The sequence below is a fragment of the Cupressus sempervirens genome, chromosome 8 (genome assembly GCF_028749045.1).
Source record: "Cupressus sempervirens isolate cs-2001-9-10 chromosome 8, ASM2874904v1, whole genome shotgun sequence".
Lineage (NCBI taxonomy): Eukaryota > Viridiplantae > Streptophyta > Pinopsida > Cupressales > Cupressaceae > Cupressus > Cupressus sempervirens.
In genome coordinates, this window is record NC_143125.1 from 427,958,202 (window position 1) to 427,982,646 (window position 24,445).

At 37.0% G+C, this 24,445-nt stretch overlaps 1 protein-coding gene across 1 annotated transcript in view; it reads left to right on the forward strand.

The window, feature by feature from the left end:
• Nucleotides 1–24,445, forward strand: part of LOC149543058 (protein MANNAN SYNTHESIS-RELATED 1-like) — a 64,625-nt gene that overhangs the window by 38,769 nt on the left and 1,411 nt on the right. Inside the window, exon 5 of the mRNA XM_089797985.1 lies at nucleotides 23,161–23,752. Within this exon, the coding sequence (XP_089654111.1) occupies nucleotides 23,161–23,752 (592 nt within the window). The remainder of the gene's footprint in view (nucleotides 1–23,160; nucleotides 23,753–24,445) is intronic.

Sequence of the window (24,445 nt, forward strand, 5' to 3'; positions counted from 1 at the left end):
AAGTGCATTTCAAGTAATTGCAATAGAACTTGACCTGTTGATTCTAGTGGTAGGAATATTCAAGTAATTGGTTCTTTGTAAGTCCATAATGAAAATTTAATCTTTGTTTTTTGTTTAGATGGACACGGTATTTAGAAGGTTTAGGAGGTTTAGAATGTTTTTTACTAGGCTGTTCAATTGTATGGACCATAGTTTACAAACTCTTTGAGTACTCTCCAAGATGTTAAGTACTCTATTTGGTTGTTCTATGAGTTTTATTGCCACAAGCAAAGTTTGGGTAAAAGGCCTACGTGCGCAAATTGCTGGTTAAAACACATTTTTCACACTTTGTTTTTGCTATAAAACTATGCATTTTCTCTTGAGATGTCAATTTTTAATTTAATACATTTTGTTCTTAAATTTTACTGAGTTAAAATTTTTGGGCTTGCTGAGTACTCTCCGAGTCTGAGTATGTGAACTATTGGTAGCAATAGCCATTTGAACAGGGTGCCCATTGTGTTTCACCTTTTTGTAACGATAGGCCTAATCCGCTCCCCATAGAATTGCAATCTAGGATCATTGTCATGAAGAATTGATTGGTTCATTTGATCAAGCATGTTATCAAAACTCTTAGAAATCTCTTCAAGGAAAGTAGAGTTTATATTTGCGTAGCTGATTATGCCTACAACAGTTGATATGACAGTAAATATATTTGTAAGCAAAATTCATAAACCATGACATTTGTAAATTAAAATTTGGAAATAAAAAGTAAAACAAATTAAAAACTAATAAACTTATTAATTTACATTATTAAATAATGTCTTCTTACCTAATATTGGACAATCGGGTGTCATTAAGCACCCTTTCTTTCACCATCTTCCCCTTTGTCTTTGATTGAGCCCACTTCTTCCACTCTTCACAAATCATCATGGATTGTGTATTCCACACCTCCAACATCCTCCCTAGAAAAATAAAATAGTTAACATATCTAATCTTAATTGGTTTGAGAAATTCCTTTATTGGAATAATGTAGGAATATTGGAAGTGAGGTTTGACGGTTACACACAAACATTTATATGTTTCTAGCTTTGTTCACTGCTATCTTCACCTAATCTATTTTGCCAATGTCTTCCAAAGAATTATTCAAAGCTTGTACATAGCATGGAGTCTAAAAAGTATGTTTGAAACGTTCTCAACTATCACACAGACTAACTCACAAACACAGGCTAAATTTCTCACAATATGAACAGTATTAGAAGATCCAACCATCTCAATGGCCTCCTTCAAAATGACAAACTGGTCATCAATATCATTATGTTTGCTAGAACAATCAATAACTCTAAGAAAGTATGAATTGGTAGGGCATGTAATAATAATATCTGACTGAATTGGAATGGTTGATGTTGAATAACAGTCCACCTTTCCATGACAATGGAACAACTTGTTCTAATCTATGTTTTACTCATCTACCCTGTTAACATGTTCACCTTTGAATAGTTTTTGGTGGGCGGGGGGGGGGGGGGGGTGGTGTACATGGTCTATGTTCTCTAGGGGAGTATAAGAGGGCCCAGCTGCCATTCCATCTCTGAACACACCGCTGAAACTATTAGAATATTTATAGTATCTTAGGTTCTCACTATATTTTGCTCATTATTCTAGAACCTTAGTTAATGATCATTTAGGTCTATTTTTAGTTTTCTTAATTTGGTCTATTTTTAGATGTCTTTATTTAGAAAACTTTGCTTTTTCTTAGTTAACACATTTTTAGCATTTGTAAACTCAAGTGCGTGTATTGTTAATACAATCTATTCCATTTTTTAAAGTTTCAAACTTTCATGGTATCAGAGCGGGAGCCGGTCTGGGTATGACTCATGGGAGGGTTTTAATATTTTTTTCGTCAAAATTTATCTTTGAGTTTTGAACTTTTCTTTTTTTTTTCCTCAAAAAAATGATTTTAATTTTGGTCAATTTTTCTCAAAAAACGTGCTTGGTTTTGGTTGATTTTTCTCCTCAAAAATCATTTCTGGTTTTTGTCATTCATGAAGTTCATATGAGTTTTTTCGTTAGGTGTTCCTATTTTTGGAGTTTTGTTGTTTTTTCTGAAAAATGATGCTTTGTTATCTTTAAATCATGGTACCTTGCAGTCTGTTTCGGGGCATTCAACTCATCTGCAAAAGTTTGGAGGGTTTGCTGACTTTTCCTCAAAATCGTGATAACTGTCCTCAGTCTGTATCTTTGTTTATAGGGAAGGACAGTTCAATTATACAACATCAAGTTAGATGTTCTGTGATTATTTCTGGTTAGTGGTTTTGTAGATTTTGGGAAGGTTTGTGACATGACATACTCATCTCAGTGGCAAATTAATGGTAGGCTATTCTCTGTTGTTGCAGACCATTTCGAAGAAGAGGACAACCTTCTCTTTCTTTTTTGGCTACTCTTGGTCATTGATATTCTGCAGATCCAGGGAGGGTCTTAGTAGTAGCAGCATGTTCTGAAGGGTTTATGACAACAAGACATGTACTGTCATCTGCAGGGTAGTTGATAACTTGATAGAATGACCATTAAGTGAGGGTATTAGAATAGTTTTAGTATCCTAGTTCTTGCAATATTTTGCTCATTATTCTAGAACCTTAGTTAATGGTCATTTATTCTTATTTTTAGTTTAAAAAAAAAATTTGGTCCATTTCTAGACCTTGTCTTTATATAGGCAACTTTGCTTCTTAGTTAACACTTTTTTAAGCATTTGTAAAAATCTACTTAAGTGTGTATTGTTAATACAATCTATTCCACTTTTTAAAGTTTCATGAAGTGGTATAGCATGTGCATAGAATAAATTGGCTATTGAGTTTTCACTTGCAGTGAAGTGACCTGCTTTCCTCTATCGCAACACTCTCCAATTGATACATTAAAATAGTCACAGCAATCAATAGATTGCATTGTTTTGGATGACCATTTCTTAGTTTGAGTAGTACTATTATTTTTTCCTCTCACTCCAACCAGTGGGGCCATTTTAACCTATTGTATCAATGTTATATCTACACAAACTCTAACCCCATGTCCACTTTCATCCAATAGATGGTGTGTAACCACGCCATAGCTTCAATGGAAATTATTTTTGTAAGTATGACATACCAATGCTTGCTGCCCCAATGTATTTTTTACCCTTATTGATGTTTAATTAAATTGATGAAAAATTGAAGCAAGGATTATTTGGAGTTGAAATGGCCTTTTCCAAACTTTCAAGAGAGTGTGAAGGGCATGCAAAACAGTCCTTTGGAGTTCGAATGAGATGAGAGGTTTATCTTGTTTAATTCATTTTCTTCATTGCCCTCATTCATGTTGGCATCAGTACTGCGAGTGTCTATTTTGTGGCATTTCCTTGTGATAACAGAGTGTCTATTTTGTGGCATTTCTTTGTGATAACGAATTGAAACCAGAACCTTTTAAAAGTTTAAATCAACCTAATTACAAACCCTCTCCAACAAGCTAAAAGCTAAAAAAGGTGAACTAACATACCTTGATATTGTTATATACTCTTTGAACTTTAGTAGCTAGGCTTCAAGTTTTCAACTATTATCCAGGCTCAAGTTTTAGGGGCATATTTTGTAATTGTGTCACATGGGGAGGTGTCTGCATCCATTGAATCCCCTTCATTTGTAACTGGCAATACCAATGGCATAGCATTTAGCAGTGCTGCAACACTCACTATTAAATGTTATAAACATAATTTTTTTAACTTGTCATTGATAGGGGGCATAAATCATGGGAGGTCTTTTAGGACTCCCATACGCCTTTACAATCCAATGAAAAGGATTATAAAGATAATTGTTTTAACAATGCAAAACTTTTTCTTTTTTATGGGGGACACTTGGTCATCCCTGAGACATTCTTGGGATGTCTCAGATGTACCAGACTGCCTCGGGGATGACCAAGTGCTCCTTTTGTGTTTCCTGACATTCTCAATTTTGGGGACACATTTCAAAATGTTCCTGATATTTGGCAGATGAGGAGGGACGGCAAGGGAACATCTCCTAACATTCTGTTGCCTTTGAAACAGCTGAGTGGATGGATATGGGTGGGGGGTGGAAATGCATTCATGTGCAACACTAAGTATATATGTTTGACAGATTATGTTGAGATCTTATCTCTTCATGATATGTAGTCAAGCATTTCTTGCTCTGGATTTTATGTCTACTAATAAAGGAAATATGATAGGATCTGCTTCTATAATGGACCGAGTACCTAGTCTTTGTCTAAATGCAACTATCAATACATAAATGGCCGTGTATATAATTCTATACCAGCTATACTGAATTGCAATTCTCAATAATGTGTGATAAACATTAAAATATATAATTGAACAAACTTATTTTTGTAGAGCACACATCTCTATCATGTATCATGTATCTTTCACTCTATCAATCTGCCAAACAGAAGAGTAAGATTCTATCCAATACATTTGGTTCAATTATATCTGTTTTTATGATTTTAATTTTGTTGTGTTATATCATAATTTATAAGTACATTTCTTATCTTTAAGAAGCACACATTACTTTTTACTCAAGATTGTCATACCATGCTACTTTTAACGAACCCTAAATCAATGTAAATGATCATGTATATAATCCTACTCAAGCTTTACTGAATTGAGATTCTCAATTAAATGTGTGATAGAAAATATATAGTAGGATTAGATAAATTAGGAGAACATATCTCTATCAGTTATCAAATAACTGTTACTCTATCAGCTAAACACAAGCAAGGTTCCATCCATTACATTTGGTTCAAACCTCTCTCTTCATGATTTGTAGTTTTGCTATGTCATGTCATAGTTTATAAATACATTATTTTATCTTTAAGGAAAACATTCCCTTTTACTCAAGATTATCAAACCATGTTAATTTTAAGATGGAAGAATCTTGAATCACTAGTATATTGATTTGATCTAGACATCCTTTGTCATAAAGACCACATGTAATTCTCCCATTCTGTTTCCCTGTTGATTAAATATGATGGTTCGTAATTAGAATTTCAAAAAAGTGTTCAAAGATTATCAATTCCACTTTTCTATCAAGTATCTATTCTACTCTCTAAACTCAGAGAAAGTTGGTCAATGAACTCTGGTTGATAAATTTCAAATTCCGTCTCAATGGAAATCAGTGTAAGCTTATCCATATTTTCAGATTAAATAGATACAGCGAAGCTTATCCATATTTTCAGGTTAATTCTAGTAAGGGAAGCTCTTTTTTTATGACAAATATAACCTAAAATCCAAAAAAAATCACTTTGGGACTTAAAAACATGCATTTTCAGACAATAATACAAAAAATTATAGTGATGACCTGAATAGCAAAGTCTTGACCTATATGTTGTGGCCCTGACGACCTATAAAACACAACCTATTTTTTGCTTAATTGTCGAAAATCTCCAAAATGGGCAGGGCTAGTTCTTGGCGAGAATGTTCTACCAGTAGTTTAGGACTGCATATGGAAAGATCTCAAACAGCCAGATCATCAATTTTAAGATATAATTAAAGTAATTTCTTCTACAGGAGAAACTACAAAGTGTAATACTGAATTGAAGGCCACAATCAAAGGCGTACAAAGTGCAATAGGGATATTGTAAGGTAGTCTTGCAAGATAGCTTCTCAGATCACTTCCTGAAGGATTCCACTATAAACTGGTCAACCCAGAATATGTACTTGACATCAAACAGAATGGAAATAAGAAAAACAAGTTTCAACAAGTGTACAAAGCATAATCGTCAAGGTGGAGACAGGAACTGATCACAAACAAGCACTGTAACAGACAGAAATTTGACAATCATGAAAGTAATTCCATTCACTCGCATTTGGTACCAAGATACAAGATCACATAAAACATCATAAAAGCATATTTCCCAGGTAAAAATATTGAAATTGGTTGAATCTAGACAATTAACCAGCTCACACAATGCTTAACAAGTCAATTTTGATGTGGATGTACATTTGATTCAGTTAATCGTATATTGTTGAAAAATAAAATCTTTAGTGTTGAAACTAGGGTTTAGGTTTTCGGCTTTCCCAAGTTTTATTAGTCTTTAGGTTTTTCAGATATTGCTTAAATTCTTACTTCAATTAGCTGAAATAAATTTACTCTGATATTCATAGTTTCTATAAATTTGATTTGCTCCACTACATTTTGAAGTTGTCACTTTCCTAGAATGCTTTTGTTTTGAAGAGTTCACCAATTTTGCTCTTCTATAAATTTTGATTTATTCAACTTATTATATATTTAGCACAAGATTCCTATGAGCAAAGATCTCTTTTGGATTAGAACTTATGACCATATATCTTGACACTTTTCAAAAGCTTGTTTAGACTTGTTCAAAAGCTTTAAATCCTTAATCTTTGTTTTGAGTTCCTTAGTATTCAATAAACCCTCCATGCTTGTATGTCTTAAAAAATGCTCCTTTTCTATGCTTCACGGAGTTTGAGGGACGAGGATATTTTAGAGTATGAGGATGTTTTATGGGACATGGACATGTTTCTCATACAAGTATGGTTCAGGGCCAATTTTTAGGGGATGATAAGGGACGAGTATTAAAAATAACAAGGGAATGTATATATATATATATATATATATATATATATATACAGGAGAGAGAGAGAGAGAGAGAGAGAGAGAGAGAGAGAGAGAGAGAGAGAGATTTCAAATATGCTTATCATAACATTGATAAATCATTCGCCATAGACATTTTAGAAGCACAATACATAGCAAATTAACAAAATTCCAATACTGTCATTGTAAAAATATGACGTATAGATAGAAAAAATACCCAAAGGTCCCAAGTTTCATGCATGATGTAATGCCCCCTTTTCTAGCACAAGTTGTATGAGTTTGTTGCTAGCCTATTTTCCCTTGGCCCTATAGGCTAACCAGTTAATGAAAGGGATGTAGAGACCATTTGGCCTAGGTAGTTTTAGTTGCAGTTCATTTTGAGGTGTTTAAAGGCAGTTTTGGGCACATTCAATATTTATAGTAAGTCATTATGAGAATAATTAGACATCCATTGGTAGACGTGTTGATGATGAATTGTTTAATATTAATAAGTTCATCTATTTATCATTGAAATATTTTATTATGCATTAATAAAGTTAATTTTAAATAGTTTAGCTTTCCTAATGTATAGTCTATAGTTGTGGGAAATATTCTATTATACATTGGAAGCATAAATAAAAGTTAGTGGGGACTTAAGTGAAGGAAAGTCTTGTTATATGGCATGGAAATATTAAATAAAAAACATTCACAATAAAATAAGGGTTGGAAAAGCAGCCGCTAGAAAATAGGGCTGAAAAAGAAAAGATACTAAACTTATAGGAAAGGGCAATTTTTTTTTGTTTATCCCGCATTGTTAAAGTGAGTGAAAAATCTCTTAGAAAATGCTATAAGATAAGATAAGATAAGATAAGATAATAATATTAATGTCCAACAAAAAACCACAAAAGGTCTATGGGACTGAGAGTTTACATCAAGACAACTGACAAAAGCAAGAGCACCAAACGGTGTTCGAGAAAAGAAAACAACAAGAAATAAGAAGAGGAAAAGAGAAGCACAGAGAAATGCCAAGGCAAAGATTAGGAGCCCTTTGTTGGCGAAAAGAAATCAGTCACAGAAGGATAAGGCTGCGGGTGGACATGAGCCCCGATTTGTCTCTGTGAGCTCCTCGAGGAGTGTTGTTGATGGAAGAAATTGCTATGGGGTCTAGCAAACCTAGAATGACAGGTAGAATTGGTAGAAGTGGACGACCTTTTCACACCACGTAATAGATATAAGGGTGAGAAAAAGACAGTAATGAGCTAATCAGAGGTATGCCGGTAAGGAAGTAGTGATTGTAAGGTACTATCGCGGAGCAAAGTAGCCTCTTGAAGATAAAGCGCGAGACACCGTTGGTCAATGTAACTGAAGAAAGCTGTAAGAGAAAAATAGTTTCGAAATAGACAATAAAATCTCCCTCTGATCTCATAACGGAAAATAAAATGAGTCTGTCTCGACCTTTGCTAAAGTACACAACTTACAAATCCGTTCTCCACAATCAATATGATGGTCGGTTTGAGCTTGAAGACGGTGATAACCAACTCTGAAGGACCCCAGAGAGATACGCAGGGCATGGCACCAACATCGATATAGGTAACTAGGACGAACAATAATCCCATTACAGATCTTCGGAAAGTGCTAAGCATAGAAGGCCATCCTCGGATATAATCCACCAGGAGGGTTCGTCCAGGTGGTGATAATGTACTGTTTGTAGATATCCTATCTGACATGCTCATTTAACTCTTGACATGAGGGGAGGAGATGAGCAAGGGTATTCAGTGAGAACTGATATGGAGAGTGGTGGTCAATATCAATCCCAATTGAGCTCATTAGAGAGGATGCTTGCGTATACCGGCAACGAGCATGAGCACTAGTAATCAGAAGTTGCAGTAGCAACAGAAGAGCAGTACACCAGGTAGGAGTATCTATCTCGTTCTCCAACCAAATCCGCAAAACCATGAAGGCGATGAAGGAATCAAATTAGGTCAAATATGGCCACAAGTCTGAAGGGATGAGCACTGAATTTAGCAAGAATGATACTATGAGAAGTGAACCTGTGACATCTAATGATATGTCGTAGAAGCAATGCCTACACTCGTCCGATCGAGGCCCGATCAGAGACAAGGAGAGAAGGCCCCCAAACCACTGAGCCATAAAGAACAATCGGCCAAACAAGGGAGTCCAAGAGGGATAACTTGGATGAGGTATCTTGAAAATGGTGTTTGAAACACTGTTTCTCAAGCATAGCAAGAGATCCCATACCCTTACTAACTCTAGATTGAATCGTCGGTCTCATACTGAAGCGGGGTCCAGAAAACTTCACTCATAGATAAATATAAGAAGTAATCTCAATCTTCTGTCCCTGAAAGAAGTGAAGATGAGAGCTCTTTAAGCAATTAAAGACCATAACCTGAGTCTTACCCAGGTTAACCACAAGTTGTCGCTGCTCACTAAAGGAAGCCAAACCATCAAGAAGCCTCTGTAAACTCTCTCGAGAAGAAGCAAGAAGAACCACGTCATCCGCAAAAAGAAGAATGAAGATCAAAAGCTGATGTAGGTAGCATCCACCTCCTCGGAGTGAGGACTTCAAAAGGAAGTCGTCAAGCTCGTCAATATACAAACCGAACAAAGTGGTGGACAAAGGGCAACCTTGTTTAACCCCAATGGTGCTATGGATTGGAATTGAGAATCCCTCAGGAGTCCTGAATCTACCCACCACAGTTTCATATAATCTCATGAGAGCAATTAGTAGCATCTTTGAAATCCCAATCACATGAAGCCTCTGAAATAGAGCCATCCTAGGAACAAAATCAAAAGCCTTGCGAAAATCAACAAAGCAATAGTATACTTTTGTCGATCTGTGTCTAGCCTTAATAATAGCCCGTAAAGTGAAAGTGTGATCCATGGTCTGGTAGTCAGCCCAAAAACCAGCCTACCCTCTAGCTCTACAACCTCTCCTGTCAAGCTCTTTGGATAACATAACATTCAGGGCTGTAGCATATAGTTTGGCAAACGTGTGACCAATAATAATGGTCCTATAGTTACCAGGGTCAGAAACATGACCAGTCTTGTGAATCGGATAAATTTGATGCCTTGGCGAAGAAACAGGAAAACCAGTACAAACCACTCTATTAAAGAGTATAAAGAGATTGGGGCCAAGAACTAGGGCACCAAATTTGAAGAGTTCAACCTGGAACCCCTCCTCATCAACCGCTTTGCTGCATCTCATGGATCTGATGGCCTCGTAAATGTTAGAAGGGGTGAACAAGTGACAATAAGGAGGTGGAATGGGTTGGATAGATGCCTGCCTAAGAATGCCATAAAGAGTTGCGGCATGAGAGGTTAGGGGGCGAAAGTCAAGGATGGAAGGCGGAGGGGGACAATAAGGGAACAAGGTGTACCAGAAAAGCCGAGGATTGCACATAAGCGTGGAGCATAGGGCTTTACACTGGGATGCGATAAAGGATAGTTTCTTATAGCGAAGAAAACAAAGGTAAGAAAAACGAAGGTGAGAAAAAGCGGGGGAATGAGCCTCAAAAGCATAACACATTGAGCAATGGAAGGCTTTGTAGTCAACATCAAACCATTGGTTCATAGGGCATGTATTACAACATTTGGTTCTGAGGGAGAGCGAAGAGTGGTGAGGAATGGAAAGGATGGCGAACTTCCAAATGGCTGCAACAAGCAAATCAAACATGGAGGAGGCCTCTCAAGAATCTCTAAAACAAGCAATATTAAGGAGCCTCGCAAGATGAGAGGAAAAGAGCTCATTGTTGCTGTCAAGGAAGCAGAAACAAGTAGGGGGGTGGCTAGCGGGAGGTAAGAGGTGAGGAGATTGGAGAGGAGGCGATGAGGGAGGAGAAATGCGAATACTGAGAGCATGGTTTGCAAGAGGAAGGCGTAAGATGATGAAGCTGTGAATGAAGGGGATGAAGGAGGGAGAGGTGGGGGCATAGTCTACAATGCTAGCACCCCCACAATGAGGCCAACAGGTAAAGAGCTCGGAACCCAAAAAGCATGAAAGACCATTCAAGATCACAAGTCCAGAGGACTCACAAAGCTGTAGAAGGTGGCGACCATAACAGGAAATCGGCTCGAGAGCATCATCAGAAATACATTGAAGTCCCAAAGTAGTTGGATCAATCTCTGTGGTGCAGATGGAATCAAAGCATCGGTCATAAAGCAGAGTCTGGAGTTCTCTGGTCCACGCATTGAAATCACCAAGAATGATGATGTCTCCCAAAACAGCGAACTGAGAGACACTCTCACAAAGGTCAACATATGGGTCTCCGTCCTCGATACCATGGATAGCATAAAGAGAGGAAGCTGGCAGGAAATAGCAAACAACAATAAAGATATCCCTCTAATGGTGACTCTTATGGTCAATACTGACCCACATGAATCTGGCATATGTATCAGAGTGGACAACAGAAGTAAAGCTGAAAATATCATTTCTAATCAAACAAGCAAACCACTAGACCCACGGACCCCACTAGAAGCACGAACCTCCTCTCCACAAACAGATAACCACTGATAACTTGTAAACCCTGGAAGAGGATGTATGGGACTCTCGTGGGTCTCAGTGATGACAAGTATATCAGCGGACCCCACCACATCGTGGAATAGATCGGGTAATGACCATAGAGAACCATTACCATTCCAACAAGTAACAAGAAGAGAGCAAGTGGGGTCTCCCTCTTGTTCGATTGCTAGCAAGACCGTTATTTGGTCTTGGGGTCTATCTCGCTTCCCATCCACTGGGGGGGGGAATCCCAAATAACTGCTTTGAGATTCATAATAACGGCCCATTTCCCAGCCCGTCTAGCCTCCGCCACAATACCACGAGCATGTTTCAACTTTGCAACCTGAGCCTTCATGAGATCTTCATCTAGAAAAATCTTAAAAGGGAGAGAACGACTTCCTCTTCGCTCTGAGAGCACGAAGCCTATCTGAGATTGTGTGAAACTGGATGAAAAGGATGTTTGTGACCAATCCAACATTTATCCAGCGTGATGTCGTAGAGACCAAGCTGATCACTAAGGAAAGAACGTCCAGTAGAGAGAGGGTTGGAAGTGGGAGGGAGACCACGGACTTGCAGGTTGAGATCACAAGCACGTCTCACATGTTCATCCTCAATCTTCCCTTGAACAATCTTATCCAGATTCGGTAAAGGCAGTAGTAGTTGAGGTGTTGCAGAGAGAGGCCTATGATTTCACTTTCTGTTCAGTTTCCGAAATCAAAGAGGAGTGCTTTGCTACAATTTCTGATTGCTGTACTTTGATTGTATCTAATCCCTCAAGCTGCTTGGTAATGGATTCTAGATGGTTTTTAAGCTTGCAATTTCAGAAGTAAAATTATCAGAGAAGACTTTGATCTGAGAGGTATTCGAGCCTGTGGCATGTTTGAGTTCTGTAATTGTCTCGGTCAATGATAGTACTTTCTCTTTGAGCATTTAATTATCCATTTCCAGCTTAGTAACCCCGTCGTAGAGCCTTTGGTAGGTTAGAGGTTGTGATTGTGATGTGCTTGCATCTCCATTTGCAGTCATCTTCAAACAATAACCTGAATTTGAGGCAAAATAAACCCTCTAGCAAAACCAAACATTGAATAGTTGCAGAGGAGGCTCGAACAATTAACTACGGATGGGGGTCGGAGCAAAAACCCTTGATCAATGTGAACAGATACCAAGTAGTAGTGAAGGAGGCCAGAACGAATCCTGCGTGAGAGAGCCGGAGCAATCACTGGGATAGAGAGGACCTCGCATGAGAGAGCTGCTACAACTTGAAACACACAGGCTCGTGTCTTATTCATCTCGACACAACAAGCATAGATTTGCATGAACGAGCCACTGCAACAAGCAAACAAACCTGACAATGCACGACTTGACACACCAACAATCACGAAATGGAGGACGCTTGAGCACAAACGCGTGAGAAGACACACCAGTAAAAATGTGAAATGAAGGATGAAGGACACCTAAGCGCGAAGAGATCAAAGAAGAAGCCATGCGAGGAAGAGGAAGCCAAATTCGCGTGGGTAATGGTGGTCGTAGGAGACGGGAGGTTGTAGACAGGAGCACATTGAAAAAATCTTGTATAGGCACGAGTAATCAAGCTCAAACTTTCAGCATGCTATAAAAGAGATGGTATTGCCCTCTTTCAGCATGCTTGGATAATATATTAAATTGGTGAAATTTTCTTCAAAGGTTTGTGAGGACGTAAACCCTCACAAATAGCATTCTTCTCTCTGTTGAAAGACATAGAAGAATTATTGAGCAAATTCCTCTAAAAATCATATTGGTCTTACAAGTTTCAGGTTTCAGCTAAGGAAGGGCACCATCAAGTTCCTGATTTTTTGATTTTGTTGCAGATTTCTCATCTTATTGGTTGCTCAAGTGAATGATCAGTTTTTCTTGTTCTATGAAAGACTATCAAGTTAGTGGGAATGAGTTTATTGTTGATTCAGTTTGTGTAGCTGCTTGCAATATTTTCTCAATTGTTAGTTACCAGCCATGTCTTGTTGAATATATTGCATTATTATTTCTACATCAGATTAAACGAAAAAACAAGAACCAGTAGACCAGCTTGCTAGCCAACAGTTTGAAAAGATTACATTAGGACAAAGAGCAGAAAATAAGGCCTAGAACAAGGGGTGTTCTTACACATGAAATGACATAAAATATTGAAATGTAAACAATGGACATACTATTATAAGTCTATAACTAAAATACTAAACAGTAAATAATAACATATAAGTCATAATCAGCTGTCCATAATAATCAAAATCAATAATGTATTTGCAAATATATGTCTGTCCATAAGCAGCACATGGTAGATCTAGGAATCTAAATCCAAATCATTATCAGAGTCAGCCTCTGATTGGTAGGATGAGGGTCTTCCTCATCCAATGGAACTCCAAGCATCTTGGAGGTGTGTCATACTCCTCCACTTGCTAGCATCCTCAAGATTATCATCCAACCATAAGGTTGGAGTTTGACGATACTGTTGGCAATATGGCTAGGTAGATAAATGAGTGTTCTCATTTATGGCAACATATATATTTTGGTATTTCATTGTGAAATCGGAGACAAAAAATTGTCTAAGTATTGGACAGTTTGCAGCAGCACAGAGATAGATTCGTATATATGGATGACAGAGTCCGAGTTAGCTCATGCGTAGTTGAGGACTGATAGTTGATTGTGTCATGAGGACGTATGTTAGTACGCAGATTTGTACAGACAATATGACGATAGTTACAGATGAATTACCAGTACAAGTAATTAACAGAACAAAACAGGGCACGGCAGTAAAATGAATTGTACAGCTTAAGGAATTATTTTGGTAACAAAATAACTACTTAACTATGATGGATGACATCCTAGATGTTAACTTCGAGTTATTTTTATAATTAGCCAAGCGTGTGGAAGCTTCAAGGCCGACTGATCAAGAGTTTTGATAATTTGCAAGGTATAAGTAAAGATCATATCTTGCGCGGCTAAAGAGAAGTGAATATTGATGCGAATTATTGTGAAGGAAGTATATGTGATATGTGAGCTTTGTATAATGCAAAATCTAGTGTATGATCATAGGAAGTGTGAAATACAACAGTAAGACAATATTGTATGTGCATCTATTCTTGTTGAAGAAACTTATTTGTATATTGCATGTTAGGGCGGTGGGCTCTTCTTGCATACATTGTAATTGTTCTACCACCTCCTAACAAGGTTGAGGCTTTTAACAAGGCCTAGTCCTCTAACAAGGACTCGAGACACTATATGTATTTGATAGACTCCTAACAAGGTCAATATCCTTAACTGGATTCTATTGTTTAGTGGATCATTTTGTGGGTACCATCCCTACCGGGGTTTTCTCTTGGCCAGGGTTTCCCTAGTTAACAAATAATGATGTTATGAGTTGTCTATGTGTATGGTTCTTATTTACTGTTCAACATTATTGGTTTACTTACATATGCATGTTGTAAAGTAATTAATAATATCTAGTTGTGGGCAAAAGTTTGTAGAATATTGATTCACCCCCCCTCTCAGTATTATCTATTTCTAACAGATACTAGTTTGTCGATCCTATGGCCGCAATGCATTGTGAATAGGCACTAACTTCTATGACTCATCTAGAGGTAAGATCGTTTCTGTTGTTTGATTTGAGGAAGCTATATGCGGATTAATTTCTCTCTGCAATAGAGGAACTAGTAACTTTTGAAAGAAGATGATTAATGCTAAGTATTCTTGGCTCAAACACATCCCCACCATGCCATGTCTACCATCCAGTAGGGTTAGTTTGAGCTAACATAGCAATATTTGTCCTCACCTCTGGTCTACCAAAAGTTGGAGCATGAAGATTGGTGATTGCAATCCACTAACTCCAAAGTTTAGTAGCATAATCTCCAAAATACATTTTATCAAGGGCCTCAAAGAAGACCTCCCTCACTTGAGTTGAACACAAAAAAAAACGTTAAATAATGTTAAATCAAAATGAAGAGATAATCATAAGATATCTACTTTGCTATTGGAAATTTAAATTGAAAACTTGAGATTTCAGATTGGAGCCTCACCTCCTCATCAACAGATGGAGCCACTCTCCCAGGTCTTAGTGCATACATTTTGATTGAGAGCATAGGCTGCCATGTAAAGTAGGGTGTTCATAATAATCCATTGTCATGTCAACATGGGCCTAAGAGGGTTTGATCGCTCAAGCATGCTACCAAAGGTCTCATAAATCTCTCCAAGGCTAGGACAGTCTGTATCAACATATCAAATGACCCCCATACTAGGCTCAATGAAGGAGCGAATGTATTTGCAAGTGCAAGCAAGTTACATGTTAGAAACATCTTAAAGCTTAAAAGCTTAAATAATAAAATTAAAAAGTGCCAAAATCAGAAGTTTATCAATGTTATTTGAGGACACTTCTCGAGCCCAAATTCCCTCGTCCCCATACTCAGGACATTTTTGGGACGGGGGAACGACCCCACCCCGTTCCTGATTTTCAAAAAGTGACAGGGGATGTCTCGGAAACTTGGTGACGCCCAAAATTGTGTGGAGGTTCGTACGTCCTAGAGATAGCTGGGGATGCCTTGGAAGTCTATGGGACTATAGGCGTCACCAATAGGATAGACTGTATCTAAGCTTAAAAAAACACATTTCTCTTTTATGAAACTTTTTCTTTTTTAATATTAAAGTGGGCCCCTTCTTCCTAGTTTGCCCGATTATGCATATAATTGTTTGGTAGTTAATTCTTGCTATTTGGGGTCCTCTGATTAGTATTTAACAGCATTACTTTAAGAATCATGAAATGAAGAATGCTGTTACAACTTACAATCATGCAACATGCTCAAAATCATATAGCATACTGTTTGCAAGGTTTGCAGAAGGTATGGAAAGTGCATTACAGAGCTGGAACACATATCTTTATGTCATTTTGTGGCAATACACCAGTGTGATTTGGGTCCATTATGGAAGATTTGGTGAATGTTGAAGGTTGCATCAAGGTGCTATCTTGCTGTAAAAACCTATCTCATGATCAGGATTCAGAACTATATAGCAGACCTGTTTGTATTAACATCATTCCACTTACAATGAACTGGAGGTGTAGTTTTACTGGTGTAATGGTGTAGTCCCAATTTAGATCATTGGCGAATGTGCTCTAGAGTTAATGTCAAACCTGTAGCAATCAACTCCAACACGATTTCCAAGGTTTTTCATGTTATTATTTAATAAGAATGTTATTTCATGTACAAATGCTAATGTGCAAATGATTATCTTAGAAAGCAATTATAACACTATGCCTATAATGTGTACACTGATAATTTAGATCAGACTTAAATTATAGTAGTATGCTTGAGTTTGGAAGGTGGGTTATTGTTTTGTTGCTATTGACAATGAATTTCGATGGGTGTATTTTATTTCTATGTTATAATAATATTACAAGCATATTGACAGTGAATTCCGAATTATGAATGCATATCGATTATTAAGTTTGACTATTGAATTGTTGTATGTTAAGGTTCTATGATGTTTAAATTAAATTTTTTTATCCTTTTTTTCATATGAATGTAATGTATACATGCAAATTTCCCTATTTTTATATAGCTATTCCCTTTGCTGTCCCCTTGCCATGCTGGAAACTCGTCCCCCCGTCCCTTGCCATCTCCATCCTGGAAACTTGGGGTGACACTGAATTTTATTAAATCAGCAATAACAATTTCTTACCTCATTGTGGACCACTAGTCATCATCAAGAACTCTTTGCTTCACACTTCTTCCATTTGGCGTGCTGGACTCATGCCATCTACCACTTTGCATTGACCACCATGGATTGTAGGCTCTCTTGAACCTCAAGCATTCCCTTCAACTGAATGAAGTAGATAGCATATCTAGTCTCCTCGGCCTCGAGCTTGACGAATTCGTTCTTAGAAAATTATCTGAATAATGCAAGAGATGCGTAATGGTTGCAAATAAACATTTGCACATCTCTAGCCTTAGATACCATTGCCTTTATCCAAATTTTTACAATGTCCTTCAGCGTGTTGTTCAATGCATGTACACAACATGGAGTCCAAAAAACGTGCTTATAAGCACTCTCCACCATCAATCCAACTGACACACCTGGGCTGAATCAATGACTACTTGCACAACATTAGCAAGTCCAACCTCTTCTATAGCATCTTTCAAAATCTGAAATTGGAAGGCAGCATCCTTCCTTTTCCCTGAACAATCTATATCTCTAAGAAAATAAGAGCTAGCTGTACCAGTGACAATAAGATTGATGAGTGACCGATGTTTGATTTCGGTCCATCTCTCCTTGATGATGGAGCATCCATCCCTCAACCATGTCTGTCTCAGATCCTCCAAAATGTTCACTTTTGAGCACTCCCTTTCAAGAAGAGTGGTGTGTAGTTTTGTTTCTCTAGGTAGTACAAATGAGGGACCAACAACATAGACATCTTTGCACATCTGTTTAAAATACAAAGGATGTGACCCATGGAATGGTCTAGTATAAGCAAAATGAAATTTGGCAACAGGCGATTTAACCACCTCTTTTGCTTGCAAATTAAACAAATCACTGAATCAGCAATATTGTTATCCCTTTGGGCTTCTTTCCCTTTCCTTTAGTAGGAATGGGAGTGGGTGTGCGTGTGCTACTTTCTTCCCTATGAAAAGGATGAGTCAAAGGCATACTAGCTTGCACATTCTCTATGGAAGTCCCTGATCTTAATGCCTACCCCTCTGTGTGCAGTTTAGTTGCCTCAAGTTTTTGTTCTTGTGTTAATTTTTTTGCAATCTTTGACCCCTTGATCACCTATCCACAATAAATGACAATAGACTCTAGTATAGCTCCCAAAATAATGTTTGTGGCACAAATGACACTCCCATTCCCTACTAGCCCTGGAATGTCATTTGTTATCCCTGTCTACTCTTGTGGCAAATTGTAGGAGAGGTTTTTTGGGGTCGAATGGGCCTTTTGCAAACTTTTTGAGGGCTTGGAAAGGGCACTTAAATGGGTCAAAGGTTGCTGCCTCTACTACATTCACATCAGTTGAAGACCCCTATGGCTGCTCTAGTACTAGGCCTTTCTTTCAGATGTTTGAGCTTCTTGCATTAAAACATCCATGCTACCACTACACTCCTCATTCTCACTGCTGCTCACGATTATGCAATGTAATAAAGTGCTGCAAGTAAATTTTTTTTCCTCTCAAAATGCCCTCCTTGTGTGTTATAAAACAAATGAAAAATGGAAAACAAAGGCCACAGAATTAAAATAAGCAAATGGAAAATGAAAAACATACCTGGAATGAAGAAGATTTGATGGCAAAAGCTCTTCTTGCAACTCTAAAATGAAAATTTTCTTCACTGCTCCTGCAACTCAATGTTTTCTTCTTGGCAAGTATGGCTAAAATGAGCAAGTGTTCATCTCTTTTGGTCTTTTAATGGCCTAAATAGAGTTTCATAAATTTTTATTGTCTTTTTCAACCCACATAGGGCCTGCGTGGTCAAGAACAAATAAAAAAAACCTTTTTATAAAAAGTTTGGAGACTGCCATTTTGGCTGGCCTTTCGGGGATGACATTCTGTCACGTGGACAGATGAGGGATAACAAAGCCGTCTATGTTGCGGAGTGCCATCCCCAAGTTTCTTAGTGCACTAAGAATGGCATTTTGGGGACAGTACCTGATTTGGTAGAAGTGGGACGCCTTTGTGGATGGTGAATTCCCGTTCCCGTACTATCCCTGGGACAGGTGCGGGTGGAATTTCACAAGGGATGTGTCCCGATGGAGCACAACTCCTAGGTGTCTTTTAATATTGGCTATATTCTATTTTAATGCAGTTCACCACCATGCTTCTTTTCAATATTTTCCATTCTAGTAGGAGTGTAGTTCTTATCAAATCTGGATCACCAATATACAATCTTAATTTTATTTTTATAAATTATCATACAACTTTTCTACTAAAGATATATGTTTTTGAATTATTAATCATTTAATAGTTCTCTTTCAGTTCTCTTTTAAAAACACATGTTGTTTAATCATAGATCTTTCTTAATTTTACTAGAAAATATTTCTTTTTACATTATTGTCTAATTTTCCTTGACGAAATACATGCAACCAGTCTTCTATTCATATTGTTGGGGATATTATATAATTACGATTTTATCCAATTTCCAAAATTCTCTTTTGTTTAAAAGGAACAAATTTGTTTCCTTCCAAAGTTCTTCCCAATACAAAAATTAATATATCTGAAATATATTTTAATAACATATCCTAGATAATGTTGTGCTTCAATAACAAAAAAATAGTTACTTTATCTATATCAAGGCGTGTAATAAAGGTACAATTATCCTAACTATAATATTATCCAGAATAAATTAATAGTCACTTGTACTGATATATTTTCAACAAATTAATAATCATAGATCTAAATGATACCATTGTGCAAGAATATCAAGTATTGTCTAAGGTGGGCATTACACATGGTGTCATCAACTATGATGCATACTACCTTTTTTCTCAATTCCATGTATTTTTAGTTCTCCATATCAAGAAGAGAATCAGCGCTCTAGCTGCTACTGCAACGGAGACCTCCATGGTAACAATCATAACAATGTCTTAGTCATAAAAAAGCCAAACATGGTCCTCTCTTTCCCCTGAATTGTTCCTCAACAAACATAAATACTTAGAAAACATGGTCTTCTCTCAATCAACTATTGCAGAGTCCCTCTAGAAGCTAGCTTGTCTTTGACACCATGTTTACTTTAGAAGAGTATGCATAGACATAGATTGCAAACTCATATTTTGGAGGGTACTTGAGAAACACTTGCAAAGCACAGCATCTTAGAAAACATATTTAAAAAAAATATTTTTTCTTTTTTGAAGATATACTATAAATTTTACTCAAAATGTAGCTACAGTATGTGCCAAATGGGATTAATGGGGCCTTGGGAGCAATGCCTCCTATGAGGTCAAGGGGCAGTGTACTTGCAAGGATCGGGGGCAATGCATTAATTGGTTGAGGGGTAGTGCCCTTGACATGTTCCCTTGGTATGTTTCCTACTATGATATGAGGTGAGGTTGATGGGCAGAGCCTTGACCACCAAGTCCAAATGAAGACCTTCAAAATCACACACCTTGATGCACACCATTGTCATAATTTTTCGAAAGACAAAAACCAATGCTTATCAAACAAAAAAATTATTCTTCAAGTGTCTAATGCATTTGTTTCCCTCAATTTTGACATGTTGCTGAGGTAAATGAAAATACCTCAGATTTTTTGGCGAGTCTTGGCTAGTACTTGCCAAACACCTGGCGAGTTCCTTGTAATGTCCCATTTTCGTGATCATCAAAGTTCAAGGGATTATCCTATTATTTTGACCCTCATAGGCAAGTATGGTGGATTAGAGGGTTGAGTTTGGGAAATCTGGAGCTCTTCTGGTGGCTGTTGTAAGTGTTTACCTCACTAGATCTTTCATTTGTTTTGAGACATTGATATTCAGAGATTTCTGGTTCCATTTTGATGGACTTACTATTTATAGTAAGTTGGTGTATGTTAAAGAGGGGTCATTACTATTTTTAGTAAGGAATCCAATTCGAGTGGGTGTTAAGAGGGACTCTTATTATATTTAACAAGGCATCTAGATTGACAATGGGAGCAATGGGTCAACGAGTGATGATGTCATAATTATTATATAATGGTTAATGGAGTTATGACATTTAATTATTATCAAAGTGTAATAATAATTATTATGTGATTTTATAATTAAAGGGGATTTAATATCATAGAGTCAAATTATAAAGTGAGAGCATTTAATGACTTTATTATAAAAGGACATTTATTGATTATAAAGTCAAGTTATTATAAGGTACATTTAAGTTGGAATGAGTGCCCACTTTAGTGACCAAGCAAATGTCATTAATGATATTATGGAGCATTTATTATGACTTTGGTTTGGACGCCCTCTTTGGAGATTTATTATAATGTTTTATTGAAACCCTAAAAGTGATTTTCAAAAGGGAATGAAAGGTAGTTAAGAGTTGAGAGGATATAAAGGGTTTCAAAAAAAGAAAGTCAAACTCATTAAGGATGATCATTTGTCTTTGCAAATTGGTGTCTTGGAGTTTGTGCAATTGAAACAAGGGTTTTAGCTGTACCGAGGTATTGGAGATTGTCCAATCTTCATTGTTTAACAGTTTTGAGGTTGTAAGCGAGCAACTGAATTATTGCTTAAAGAAAGACTTCATTTAGAGGTCTGAACTGTGCAGATTTGTGAAAGAAATATCAAGGGTTCATGCATATACTTGATGCTTATTCATTGGAGTCCCGTGGGTTATCATTGGCAACCATTTTTGTTCAGATTTCAAGCCTTAATCTTGCTGCTATAGTAACATATGAACATCACCTAGATCCATTGAGTGCTAAGTGTTACATTTATTCTCATGAGAGATGGATTCATGCTGAATCACTACTCATGAAACATGGGTCAATGAGTTTGACTCAAAATCACACAATTAAATCTTGATTGCAATATCACAATTTGACTAACTGTGGACATTATCTCCTACTTATCAATGTATGAACAGTAAAACGCTACAATACTTCGGCTGAAGGGTTTCATTGAAGTAAATTCTTCATCTGCTGTTAAAGTTTGAGTGGATTGAAGGAAATCATGAAGGGCTTCAGACATTTGTTTGCCACAGGTTTGTTCATGTTTATTTCTAGTGTAGTTGACATCATTGTGATATTGTGATAATGCTATCAGGATTTAACTGTGTAATTTTTGAGTCAAACTCATTGACCCATGGTTCATGAGTAGTGATTCAACATGAATCCATCTCTCATGAGAATAAATGGAACACTTAAAACACTCATTGGATCTAGGTGATGCTCACAGAGGTGAAGCACCGGGACTTCCTAGGAGGTCACCCATCCCAGTACTACTCCAGCTTGAGTGCGCTTAACTACGGAGTTCCCTCCATGGTTAAACCCACTTTGCTTGCACTCCATTTGCAAAACCTTCACCAAGTGTTGTGCCTTATGAACCATTCATTACTAAGCCCCTTAAGCTCATCAATCAATAATCTCCTACTTATCAGTTGACATCATCTTCAGTTATATTAGTCACCGTCGTAAGCAGCTGTACATGCACATTCATATCCATTTGGTACTTGCATTAGATACAGCATTGTAAGCCAAGAATTTTGGCCTTGTTTGACATTTCGGTTTGTAATCAATCTCACTACATTCTAATATCCTTGGAGCCAGAAGGAGCTGAATGTCAAGAGTTCTCTCTCTCATATTTAATTTGCATGCCAATTGTTTGTATTAATGTCTAGCTGCTGTAGGTGCATATTTACATTGTGGGGGACATTTATATGCATTCAAAAAGACAAAAAGAATTGCATCTGCATTATGTTTCTTTGCCCAGACATATTGTAACCATTTGTAAACTTTTAAATCACATTTGATATCATTTCAAGCAATCATTATTAGATTGAAACTTTGAAACAGAAAGTAAAGAAGTTGTACGTAAATTTTTTGATGATAATCCTTGAGCCTCTTAATCAGCATTTTGAGATCAGAGTTGACAAGGATATTACATTCCTCAGGAAAAGTAACTCAGCGAGTAAGTAATAAGTACTTGTGGAGTATGCAAACAATGTACACAGCAGAACATAATTAACAGTAACATGGCATAAATTAATACTTTGACACTCACAGAAAAATGGAGAAAAAGTAGACAGACTCTGAATTGGCTAATGAAATTTCGTGCACCTCATTGGCTTCTTTTGTTTGAATTTTTTTCCTGTACAATTAATTATAGCAGTTTTCATCAGTCTGGAAGTCTTCCTTTACGCATTAACCAAGACAGTGAAATTAATGTTAAAGCTTATAATTTCATTATGTTGCCGTAATGTTTTAACTTTGTATTTAATAATATTCACGTGGATATCTTTTTGTAGACTTTATGATGGTTGCATTTTGACGCTGGTTCTACATATATCTTTTTATTGAGGATTTTCTCTTCATTTCTCGTGTAAATCATGTTTGTTTTCATATATTTGAGTGGAAGTTCTTTCCTGACTATTTAAAGTTTTGTATTGCAGACAGTTTGAGAAGATTTATGATATAAGCAATTTCATTACAAGTTTACAGAACATAGTGCGAGTTGTTGGCCGACTACCTGATGAGATGACTTCTACAAGTCCAGAACTAATACGTGTACCTTACAAGGTAACTCTTGATTACATTGATAAACATATTCGCCCCATTTTCAACCAGAAACCAGTTGTTATTCTAGAGAGTTTTTCTCAAAATACCAATTCAAAAGAAAATGAAGGAGAAGATGCCGGGCTCGATGCAGTCAGGTGTTTAGTTATGTACAAAGCTTTGCGATTCCATTCCCAGCTTATTAAGCTTGGAGGTAGGATACTTAACCGTATGAGAGAAGCAGGTGATATGTCAGATGGGCGTTTCATTGCCGTGGATCTACGAGTTGGAGTGCTACAGCGGAAAGGTTGCAATAGCAACATTAGTGAGCCTAATAAAGTGAAAATCAAGTGTGTCAATCCTTTAGAATTCGCGCAATTTCTGAAAGAGCTCGGCTTCCCAACTAATACAGCGATATATTTGACACAATCCCGATGGGATCCTACCCTGGATCCATTAAGAGAGCTTTTTCCAAATATATACACCAAGGTATGTTTTTTCTTCATTCTTCTTTGAACACATGTTTTTTTAATAAGTATTAAATGATACAGTTTGATGATACCAAATCCTTGGCATCTAGTCTTTTGAGTAAGCATATTGCTTCCATGACTATATCTGTTAGCTCTGAACGAGTATACTTAAAAAAAAAAAAGTCACCTTCCCCTTCCTCTTTTTAGGACCAATACAACATAGCTTCGATACAAATTTGCATGTATGGTTTAGCTTTCATAGAATGTTATGGTAAACTGTACAATTCTTGTTAGCTTTCTTAGATGTGTATTCTATTTTACTTATGATTGCTTTCTTTCTGACTACAAACACCTTGGAGTGGCAACTTCTTGATCACCTGGTTTGCACATAAGACTAAAATACTCATTTGATGTCATATCACATCAAAGCCATAATGCGTCCTGAATATTATTTTTCTGTTTTAATGCCTGGAGATTCTTGGGACAGCTGCAGAAGATCATTGCAGGATTGCATTAATATCTGACAATACTGAATGTAGCATTATATGCTGGTACCGAGTATGAAAACTTTCAATTATAAATACTGTAAAACCTTAATCGTCATGAGGAACCAATACAATAGTTAATGGGATGTATTTTCAAGCCAAGGCTAATCAGATAGGCAAGACCCTCTCTTTTTGGGTACTCAAAGGTAAGATAATTGGTCTGTTAC